The 12,442-nt window shown below is 42.5% G+C and overlaps 1 protein-coding gene across 1 annotated transcript in view; it reads left to right on the top strand.

The window, feature by feature from the left end:
• SASH1 (SAM and SH3 domain containing 1) overlaps positions 1–12,442 on the top strand; it is a 168,459-nt gene that overhangs the window by 10,332 nt on the left and 145,685 nt on the right. Inside the window, exon 2 of the mRNA XM_069975049.1 lies at positions 6,461–6,589. Within this exon, the coding sequence (XP_069831150.1) occupies positions 6,461–6,589 (129 nt within the window). The remainder of the gene's footprint in view (positions 1–6,460; positions 6,590–12,442) is intronic.

Raw genomic sequence — 12,442 nt, forward strand, 5'->3', positions numbered from 1 at the left:
GCGTGAATAATGCCTACGGAGGACTAAGGGATTTGTGCTATGTATGGTAAATGTTTTCAGAAAAGTTGTAGTCACAGATGCACAACCTATAGATTCTATGATGAGAAATTGCAGTTTCTCTTGAAGGCTTTGACATATACTGTGATCTGGAAATAGATATGTCCTTGTGTCCCTTGCATAGTCCAGTAGATATGTGCTCTGGGTTCACTAGTTTCATTTTTAAAGATCAGATCACCGCTCTTTATGTGGCCTTGGACCATGTCAACACATTTCAGGCTCATGGGCTCTTATTTATGGCACATAAGGGTTCTCCCAGTTAAATCTTAATCTCACTATTTTATTACTGCACTCAATCATAACTAGATTTGGTTTATGTTCATAGTTGTGCGATTGGCATTTCATATAAGGTCAGTCTGAACGTTAATGCGATGTGAACCCGTCTATGACCCGGTGTGTGTTAGTAGGGCTTTGGTCTGGGGTGGCTGGTTTCCTTGTTATCTCTTTTAGCCGGGTCTTGCTCTGCACAGGCTTCTTTGTTCATCTAAAGACTGTTGTACACAATATAAAAATACAGAAATGTCTGTTACACAACGGTGCTCATTAAGGATGGAAGGGATAGGGTTTGTGAAGAACAATACTCGCCATTGTCCTTGGAATGACACACAAAAGACCCAAGACATTTCACTGTGCAAGCAAATCAGACCAGAGGTCTCATGGTTAAAGAGTCTCCCTTCAGGATGCAGAGACATTTCTATTCCCTTGCTGTTTTGTCAAATTCATTTATTCTTTTGCACAGAGTAGAATCATTACAAAAACCAACTGCATCACATACTCCAATGTGTTGGGAAAGAATATTTACCTTTTTACAAAGTTTCGTAAATTTGTAAAAGAAAAAAAGGAAAAAAAAAAAATTTGATGTTTGGCTTGTCGTCATGTCATGAATTTAATGTATGTGAAAGAACTTGTCTGGGAAAAATTCATACTTTGCCAGGCTGTTGGGGGTATGTCAGTAATGTTCTTGGGCCGCCCGATCTCCGGCGCTGTCAGTTTTTTCATAACATTTGCTGATGTTCCGTTCCCATAGGAAATGGCCAGACAGTATAGACTCTCTGCTGAGCGTCCATTTGCGATGGTAGTGGTATGTCATTGGATGTTTTCTAAACGCCAATAGCGGCACCGAGTGGGACAGATAAGCATACATTACTGACATATACCTGCAACCCCACCAGCATGGCTAAGTATGAATTTTTCCTAGATAACCCCTCTAAATAACAGTCAGGTTCCCATTGGTCTATTATGGCGTTTGGTCTGAAGATCAGAACCTATTTCTCATGACTGACATGCATTAATAAATGGTGGAATCCCAGTTCTTTTCCGTCTTGGAATGTTGTTTTATTTATTTTTGTTGTATTCCAGAATAGTTATGGTTAATAATTCTTGTAGATCAAACAAATCAGGGATTTTCTTACATGTAATAATATTTAACTATGGGAGAAAACTGAATTTCCTGAGGAAATCCGAAACTGGGCGAGTAAACCTTTATATATGTCTGTATTACGCACATAGCGTTACTGGCCGAATAGCAGGAAACACCGAGTCTGTGCAGGAGGAGGACAGAATGGGCTGTAGCCACCAGTAGCTTTACTCATTTCCCATCCTATTTAAAGGCTGAAGAAAAGGAAACTGTAGGAAGGAAGGTCTAGTCATAATGGAATTGCATGACCAAGTGCACCTCCCATATAAATGTGTGGAAATGAGATTTCTGTTTAATGCCCTGTCTCCGTGTTTTGACTAAATATTCAGGATTCTGCCTGCATTCAGTTTTTACCTAAAAAATGGCAAATTTTATTAGCTGGCTTTGGGTGGGCATACATGGCTGTGTGGGGGAGGGTTGGATACCTGGCTATTATTGCTGGCTACATGTTGCATAACTGGCTAAAGGGGATATTATCTGGCCACAGGGGACATTATTTGGTCCCTATTACACAGAGCCATAATTGGCTGAATTGGGACATTTCGGACCATTCAATCCATGTAATAGAGACAATGATCAATCTATGAAAAGCTCATAGGTTGATAATTTCTTTAGGCCCTGACCTAAAACCATCGGGCGCGCAACTCTGCGTCTAATAGCGATGCACGCCCAATGGCTGACGATTGAACAAATAGTTAATAAATTACCTCTCCACGCTCCAGGTCTTCTCCTGGGCTCTGCATGCATCCTGGTGCCACAGCTGCAGCTTCAGAGCCGGTCTCTGAGCTGACAGGCCTCTGAGTCAATCTGTGGCTGTGACGGTCCTGGCCAGTGATTGGCTTAGCAGCCTGTCAGCTTAGAGACCACCCTGAAGAGTGGGAGCATGGACAGGTTTGGGCAATGGCCGCATGGACATCACTAATGATGTCCCTGCAGCTCTTGCTATACGATTATCAGACCGTGTAATAGGCCCAGTAAACAAGTGCCGATCTACTAGTTTACAATATTGATCCTATATGAGGAATACTGGGATACATCAGTATTATTACTAGATACAGGGGGAAAATTCCTGGCTATTTGCGGTATTGTGGCTACAGGGGTCATATCTGACTACTAGGCTATTATTACTGACCATGTGGGGCATATATGAGTTTAGGGATCTACTACAGTCAGCCTGACTGCTTAACCCCACACAAGATCTTAAGAGTGGTGACCTATTTTCAATAAGCATTGCCTTTTCTTGACTTCCTGTACAAAGTCCATTCATTCTGTTACAGGATATGGAAAGTGTTTTCTCTATGAGATGCCCCTTAAAGGATACCTGTTACCCCCCGTGCCGGGGTGACAGGCTCCCGACCCCCTGTTAGATCCCCCTATACTTACGTGATCCCGCCGGGTCCACCGGGGGGTGACAGGTCCTCTTTAAGTAGCTACTTTAGAGGGGTCTTTCAGCTAAAAATAATAGATTGTCTATCCTCAAACTGACACCCCTTACCTCGACAGTCAGCAATAGATGGCGTATCAGTCTTTTTGCATGGAAAATCCCTTTAAGCTGAAATCTATTGGTTGCTGTTAAGTTGTCCTTGGCTTTCTGGGCAGTATCCCTTGACATTTAGTAAGGATCCTATTACACGGAGTGATAATTGGCCGAATCAGGCTGATTTTGCTGATTATCGCACAGTGTAATAGAAACAACGATCAGCCGATGAAGCAATCATAGGCTGATCATTTCTTTAGGTACAGAGCTAAAATCATCCAGGGCCAGGCGCGCATAACATGCATGGCCGATGGCTGGTGACTGTGTAAAAAAAGAAATAAACTCTTACAAACCACGGCACGGTGATTGGCTGAGCAGCCTGTGACTCCACACAGTGCCAGGAGCGGGCTGCAACCAGCAGGACGCCAGTCAGAGAGTGTGGAGGGATATGTTCGAGTTTATAATTTTTTTTTACAAGGGCTGCATGGACATCGGGCAGTGTATGGGCTCAGAAAACGAGCGCAGATGTAGGAGATCAGTGCTCACTTACAGGAAGTCTTTGGACAGTGTAATAGGACCTTAACCTTGTCATCAGAACCATTCGGGTTAACACAGTCAGAAAGCACTTGCTTCTAATATTGATTTACTGGTGCCTGTTTTTCTGTTGCAGTTAAACAATTTGGCTGTTTCATTTGGCCTTTCCAATTGTCATATCCTTCAATTACCTTCATGTCCCAGAATTCAGTATGTGCTGAACATAGTGCGTGATATTATGAACCTTGGATCTGTTAATAGAGATGAATGTCCTCCCTAGCCGTTATGTGCCCTCTCGCACGCTATTAATGAAGCCGCATACCCATAGACCCTAGACATGGTCTGTAATGAAATGCTGGTGCTAGTGGGGATTCATTATGTATTGTAGTAGTCATCATGTCTGCCACATAAATAAAAGTATAGTATTTGGAGCCATCTGGCATGAAATAGGCCGATTACATATGGCATATTGGACATACCTTACATATAAGTAGGGTAGATTTATCTTTTCACACAATTGGAGGAAAGTTATAAAATCATTAGCAAACAAAAATGATTTATACACACACACAGTTTCTGGACAGGTATATGTAAAAGCACATAAGAAACCAAAGATCTGCATATTTGCATTAGAAATGCAACTTGCTCCTGTTTCATAAGATAAAATCCTACTCATGGCCAACTGTTTTTTTTTTTTTTGGGGGGGGGGGGCAGAGCAAGCTGCTTGCGTCCAGGGTATGGAAAAAGAGATACGGTAGAGTGGTGCTGTGCCCAGAAAAACACACCCCTTTCACCCTTCTGGCCTGCCCTTTTTGCTTTACCACCTCCTCTGCCTCTCAGATCTCGCTGCTGTCTGAGGTTTTTATTCATTTTCATTTGGTGTGCATTAGATGATGGTTAGTGTTATACGGCGAGTATATCCCAAACTATATTGCTCTTTGCAGCTGATTCAGAGATATCACCCTGAATAAAATGGACAACAAGTACTCCTCTCCATTATGTGTGTGTGCTCAGTATTCCTAGATTTTTATAAGCTCTAGCAAACTCCGCCCACCAGCTGCTGATTGGCAGTTGTGTATCCCTGCTGTGTATAGGCAGACAGCTGTCAGCAGCTGGAGGGCGGGGGGATTTGTGCGGCAAGAATCCTATTGTCCTGCATATCAGGAGAACATCTGAACAGAATGATGTAAGTAATACATCAATATGTTCAACATTTCTGTCAGTTTATCCTGCCCTTATTTTAGGCAGCATAGCCTAGTGACAGCTCCCCTTTAAGATGGAAATGGCAAAGAAAAGATCTCAATCAGCAAACACAGTGACGATATAGCTTTAGCATGCGTATGATTACAATGTTTTTAAGTGTTTTAAGGTTGTGTTAGAAAAGTAAACCTGTGATAACCACATTAAATAACCAGCACTGCTGATAACACAAACAGGAATTTCCCAACACATTTTTTTCTTTCTGTAAAGTAATCCTTAAATGACATGTTTCACCTAAATTTTCTTTTACTGATTAGAATCAGATACTAAAACTTGTTCTTTTATTCCAATGTGTTTCTATTTTCTGACTGTATTTTTTATATTTCACTTTTTGTAAATTGTTATGGGACCTGCCATCTTGGCTGAGCTACTTTTGAAAGCATTTAGTGACGTGCTTTGCAGCAAGACTAATGGACATAGACAACAATAGACGGACTCTGTCCTCTTGAGATGAATGTAAAACATAACTGAGTGCGCTCTGTAATCTTTGAAGAGGTCATTCCACAGGAAGCTGCTATTGTCTCCTCTATCTTCTGGTGTCACATGTTGCTGCAATGCTGTACAGATCACTTTACAGCAGCCTCCTCTTATCACTACAGACACATGAAGTCTAAGCTTAGTTTTAGCCCCAGTGGTGAGAATGAAAACTGCAAGTTATAAGCATTAGCAATTCTTAATTCTTATTTAACATAAACACCATATTTAAACAATAAGTTGTTTGCCCGAGATTAGTGTCTGTCTCTGAAGCTTCATACTGAGCAGGGCTGTGTATGACTTTTCACAAGAAACAAGATAAATAATCTGTAGATTAGACTTGGGCAGTGCACTAACTGCTCGCTGAGCTTTGGAACCATTAACATCTGCAGGATAACATAGGTGAGTGTAGGTGCAGTCATAGACTCCAATCTCCAGTCTTCTAGTACTTATCAGCTGCTGTATGTCCTGCAGGAAGTGTTGGATTCTTTCCAGTCTGACACAGAGCTCTCTGCTGCCACCTCTGTCTGTGTCAGTAACTGTCCTGAGCAGGAGAGGTTTTCTATGGGGATTTGCTCCTGCTGACGTACTCTTTTAACTGCCATTTAAAGGGTTATCTGTCCCCCCCAGAGCACCTACTGAGCTGATGGCAGCACTGGAAAAAGATAACTTTGTTACCTGTGTCTGCTTTATTTCTGAAAAAAAATAATACCTTTTATTCGGGACATGAATAGTGTCAGAGAGGTGGAGCCTATCTTTTCCTGGGCCCTAGCTTTGATACACCTCACTGTACTGTACGCCTCAAACAGTTACGTACAATGTGCAAACAGCACAGTGAGGCATAGCAGTGCTGCTAGGCCCTAGGGAATGAAAAAAAGGCCCCACCGCCCTGGCATTGTTTATGGAAATAAAGCACAGACACAGGCAAAAAGGAATATTCCTAATGCTTTTTATTATTTCTCAGCTCAGTAGGTGGTCAGGAGGTGACAGATTAGAGAGACTTTCAGCAGTGGACAAGGGGTCATCAACTTCAAGTAGTAACTGTTCCTTTAGCAGGTACCATTGTAACAAGATAATTCAATGTAATTTATTGGGTTTTAATGATAAGGATGATTGGTGTATGTATAGACAAAGTGTATTGGGGCCCTATAAATGCAGCTGAGATACTTAGTATTATAGTTTCCTATTTTATAATCTCATGCGGCTTCTGCTCCCTGATATTTTCTTTTCCCTGCTTGTAGGATGGTTCACTGGGAAACATTGACGACCTTGCTGAACAGTACGCCGACTACTACAACACCTGCTTCACAGACGTATGCGAGAGGATGGAGGAGCTGCGCAAACGCCATGTTTCCCAGGATCTTGATGAGGTAAAGCGCTAAATAACTTTACACCAGTACGGTTCATTGTTATCTAAGCCTTGACGTTCTCTACCTCCAGAAGTATGGCCTTCCCTTGTTCCCACTGTTGGAACATTATACCTAGTGCTTCCTTATACCTATATCTGTCTATATCTGTAGACTTCTCTGTCTGCGGTGCGCGGCGGCCCACGTGACCGGCAGCGGTGTCATGGTACCTAATGATCATGTGACAGGCAATGCCGATTCACGTGATCGGGGCCGTGACGCTGCTTCCGGTTGGGCCGCGGCGCACTCGCAGTAATGAGATGGAGAATGGAACATGCGCCGAATTAGCCACAGGTGTTGAGTAAGTAACAATGGAGAGTGATTGGTGGGATGATACTATTTATACCCTTATCGGATGGGACGTCATTACCCCCGGACGAAGGCAACGAAACGCGCGTCGGGGTGGTGGCGTCCTGGAGGATACACATTGTATATCACCGCGAAAGGTATCTAACTGGCTGGATCACTTTATTATTTATTATATTTATTATAGTGTCCTACTGTATGATTTTTTTTGGTTTATATCCCCCTGTTCTGTGACATTTGTTGTTGGTCAGGGATTTCAGCACATGTGATCTGGTTACTATAGAAACACCTCCAGGACAGTCACTGTTCTTTTTAATGTTTGGTCTGTCTCTCTTTTTTATGGAAATTGTTTTAATGTATATTCAATAAAGATACATAATTTGTTTGCTACGTAAAATCAGCATTTGTTCTCTTTTTTGATTCTATATCTGTATACCTATTGCCCCCTTATACCTATACCTATATAACTAGTGTCCCCTTATACCTATACCTGTATAGGCAACTGAGTTAGACTTTGAAGCAAAAAGGGCCACCCTGGTATTTTCATATTTATGTTGCAATACTTGCAACTGAGTGGGACTTGTGGGGCTACGTATCGGGGTGGTTTGGTGATCTCCCTACTGGGAGGCACCCCTTGGCAACAGGTTTTCCTTCCCTGGAGGGTTATCTGGCCGTTCCTGTGTTTTGAGACTCGCAATTGAGGCTCCACTGACCCCTTTTTTGCCTATACCTGTATACCCAGTGCCCCCTATACCTGGACAGTACTTGTATATCTAGTGATCCTTTATGCTTATATGTTTATATCTGGTGCACCTTTATACCTATATCTGTTGTACCCTTATACCTATACCTGTATACCTGGTACACCTTTACATCATTAACGCAACAGTTTCTTGAAATACAAAGTAATCAGATAAATTACCACTACCAAACTAAATCCTGTTTCTACGCGGGCGCACTTGCTCAGGGTAAGACCTGTCTTCATGATTCCTATTATTTTGTTTGAAGACTGCAGGTACTGAAGTTAATTTTGGAACATTAATTTTATTTACTGGAAGTCAGAGGATACATTGTGCATATCAGGCCACTCCAGCATTGTAAGTGATGGGAAAACACATAGAGGAAGAAGTTTTAAGCTGAATTTTCAGCTTTCAGAGAGAGAGACGGCAATTTACCTAAATGGCTGACGATGTCTGAATGCTGAAACATTAGACTTGTAATTAGGCTCCTGCTCGTCTGCCGGATGATTTGTTCTTACAACCTGTTCTGTTGCATTCACATTTGGAAGCTGTAGATAGTGCCTCTGGCTCCCTGCTCTTCAGAGCACAGAAACTTACTTACAGATGAATGAAATAAAAGAACTCAATAAATCAGGATAGTCCAGGCTGAATTATTGCTCACTTAATGGAAGACGGCAGGAAATCTTGGGATGCTGCTGTATATGCTCTGCATTCTTCTCAGCGTACATTGGTGGCCAAGCTGTTGGGATCTTATCGGGGATCTCTGCAGTGAAACAGTCAATGCTGCCATGATGTAATATTTAAACACTGAAGTAAAAGCTGACAATTGAGGAAAATCAATTTAGAGGTAAGGGAGGTCCATATTGAGGTGCAAAGAGGGGCTCTTTGCACACCCAGCATGCACACCCAGCATGTTTGTTGATACCAATGGTTTTAGTGAGAAACATTGGGGCCCTTTACACAGGCTCCTCCGGCCAATAATTAGCTTCTATTAAAGGGAATGTACCATCAGGCCCGGGCTAAAGCACTGGAGGAAGGCCGACCCGCCCCCAGTGGGAGGAAACCCCTGCCCCTCTATGATACGACTCCATTGATTCTAATGGAGCAGCATCATAGAGGGGCGGGGGTTTCCTCCCACTGAGGGTGGGTCGGCCCGCCTCCAGTGCTTCAGCCCGGGCCTGATGCTACATTCCCTTTAAAATGACATTGATTAGCCGAGGATGTGGAAAGCGTCTAAGCCTCGGCTGATTGTGTCTTTTGAGGCTGCTACAAAATCGTTCTCAGATACACATCTTCCTGTGTAAACAGGGCATGTAAGGCCGATAACAAAAGGGAAATTGACAGCACAGATATGTCTGTAGGATATGTATGTATCTGTGCTGTTAGGTTCCAGATCACACAGCAGTACATGCTTACCTAGTGCAATTCTGTTGTGTTGCTGTTTTCAGACCGCTGCCTCCTCTAGAATGATTGACAGCTGAAGGAGGCAGGGCCTTAAGACAGTGGCTGGACGGGAGAGCCAGCAGAGAAAATGCCGGGGTCACATCAGCAGTGCACTGCAGTGTTATATTGAAACTGACAGCACAGATATATCTATATCCGTGCTGTCAGTTTCCATGGATTGGACTCCAATATATATATATATATATATATATATATTTAATATATGTTTTTATATTAATAATCATTTATTGAGTTGATTTTCATGTGCTGCATTAATAGGTATCTGTGTCTCTGATTGTGTTTTTTTGTATTTGAGAAATAGTCCCTGTAGGACTACAATTGTTTATTTATACAGCGGCCCCTGTTTCTTGATACTTAAAGGGAACCTGTCACCCCCCGTGCCGGGGTGACAGGCTCCCGACCCCCTGTTAGAGCCCCCTATACTCACCTAATCCCGCCGGGTCCCGCTTCTTGGAGGTGGTCGGGTGATGAAGATGTCAGCCGCTGCAGCCCGGCGCGCGCGCTGAGAGATGAGTCCAACACCCATAGAGAATGACAGGAGAGTCCAGCGCTCCGTCATTCTCTATGAGCGTTGGACTCATCTCTCAGCGCGAGCGCCGGGCTGCAGCGGCTGAGATCTTCATCACCCGACCACCTCCAGAAGCGGGACCCGGCGGGATTAGGTGAGTATAGGGGGCTCTAACAGGGGGTCGGGAGCCTGTCACCCCGGCACGGGGGGTGACAGGTTCCCTTTAATATGGGCTTTTAAATGCTTTTAACTTTGTTGATTTTATTTGTAGTGTTTCAACAAAATTTGCCTTTGACTATATATTGTACTACAGTAATTAATTTATTCATGTGAGGTGCACTCATATAGTGCCTTTTTTGTCTCTTTTGTTCCATTATTGCCATTAACCCCGCTAGTGCTGTGATCTCCAGACTGTGCTATATAAATAAATAATATTATTATTGTTTTTATCTATAGCAATCTATTGCAGTGATTAAAGGGCTGTCCAGGATAATATGATAATTGGGCATACTTTCCTTTTCCACTTCCCCGCAGCTGCTGGATCCCGGGACACCCGCTGTCTGCCGCTGTCAGTATTTAAGCAATTTCTGTGACATTCTGCTCCCTCTGAAAGTGGCTGTTCAGTATATAGAGTCTTTGCTGAGCAGCCCTTTCCAGTGGGAGTGGCACGTCATGGGATTCTTTCAAAGCACTGAAATCAGCGGAGAGCGGGCGTCCTGGGTTCCGGCAGCAACAGCAGGATGCCTAATGATTATATTATTCTGGACAGCCCCTTTAAGGGTGTCGGTGACAGGAGCAGCACCTGTCACTGACCTGTTTGAACCCCTGCAGATCACTTTCGATGACAGGTGTCCTTTACCTAGCTCCAAGCATTTAACCTAGTAAAAGTTGATGCCGGACATGTGGTGGGGAATGGAATATTTGTTTAGTTGAGAGATACATAAACATTGGCGCGTCGGTCCTAGTAATAGCTCAGCTTATTCGGTCCTGTAACATTGGAATAATTAGTGTCTTCCATCAGTCTGAGTATTTATTCCTGCCAGTTCATTGCTAATATGCACAGTGCCAAATGCTGCTTGTTATCCTCTAATGTAATTTGCTCAGCGTGAGTTACATTTTTATTTACACTTCTATATTTATTGGAAGCTATTACTGTACACTTTAGTACTTCAGCGCTGACTATAATATTAAGCAGAATGGCTCTGCTTGTTTTTACATACCGATGCTTTGTTCAGCTTTGTAAAGCATGAATTTCATTAATTTGATTGTGCTGGATTTGCTTCTTTAGGGTTCATAAAGTTATTTACTAGTTATGGTGTTCAGGCTGTGTGGATAAAAACACAGCTCTGCATGTGTGCTCTTAAGGCAAAATATATTAGATTAGAGTACAAGGTGAGTATGGGTCATTACTAGTGATGAGTGCAACTGGAGCATGCTCAAGTCTGGTCGTTCAGCCTTAGATTACCGACAGCTGAAGAAGTTGGATGTAGCCCTAGGGAGCCCATAGAAATCATGGATGCAGCCATAGGCTGTATCCACCAGAACTCCTTAGGGCTGCATCCAACTTCTTCAGCCACCGGTATTCAAATGCTGAACGATCAGACTCGAGCATGCTTAAGTTGTGCTCATCTCTAGTTATTACTGAACTCCTCATGGGTTATAAGATAACCGTGTCTATAGACCTTAGAGAGTATCTGTCACATTGAAAACCCCAAATAAGCCAAAAATGCCTCCACATTACTGTTGAATATTGTATAGGTACATTAGAATCTTTTGGCTGCTGCAATAAAGACAGGGCGTGCCTCTTATCAGCATTTAAAAGTGCCAAGGAGGCTGGCTGGCCGGCTCTGCTCTTCCTACTACTTCACCCTGTCTGCCTCTGGACTGATTGGGCTCTTACTTTAATTCCCCCTCATGAGCTGTGTGTTTCAGTGGCAAAGCACGTGCATTGATCTTCTGAACCTTCCATAGCGACTTCAGTGTCCTACTGACTGGGTAGTGTAATGCAAGAAGAGAGGCGTTACATAGTGGAGGCTCTGACACACCTCTTTGGCCATTTTTTTTTACACCATTGTACATTAATTACACCATTGGAAGTTATGTTTAAATTAATGGGGTTGGACAACCCCTTTAATGTTCTTCCAAAAGGCCATTGTGATGTAGATGGATATCTATCTATCTATCTATCTATCTATCTATCTATCTATCTATCTATCTGGTTAGTACTTTAGAGTGAATATCCTATTATCAAGCTGCTTAGAACATTACTAAAGTACTTCAAGTCCTACAAATGAAAATAAGTAACTAAAAATTTAACATTTTTGGTGTTGTTTAGTGCAGAGTTGTCCGATCTATTTAAATAGAATAATATTGGTCCAGCATGGTGAATGTCGTAAATGAAAAGAGCAAAAAAAAAAAAAAAAACGCTTTTGCGAACGCTTAAGCCTATCTCACACATTGGTTAAATTGGCGAACGACTGTTCACACGGAACGATTTGCGAATTTTTTACAAACGACGATTTGATAACATGTTGAAAGATCAAAATGCGCGATGTATCGTTTGTCGTATGATCGTTCGCTGCGTTTACACGTATGATTCGTTCGAATTCGATCGTTATCGCGCAAATTTGTACGATAATCGTTACGTGTAAACGCACCATGAGTTTCCCAACTTTCCTATAGATGTTGGAATATCTCTTTTAAATGGCAGCAACCAAAAGCGTCAGGAATTAGAATGAAATATAATAAAAGTCATCGCACGACTCTTTTCATACACCGTCAAAGTGACAGTAATTTTTA

Source organism: Dendropsophus ebraccatus, chromosome 6, assembly GCF_027789765.1.
Source record: "Dendropsophus ebraccatus isolate aDenEbr1 chromosome 6, aDenEbr1.pat, whole genome shotgun sequence".
Lineage (NCBI taxonomy): Eukaryota > Metazoa > Chordata > Amphibia > Anura > Hylidae > Dendropsophus > Dendropsophus ebraccatus.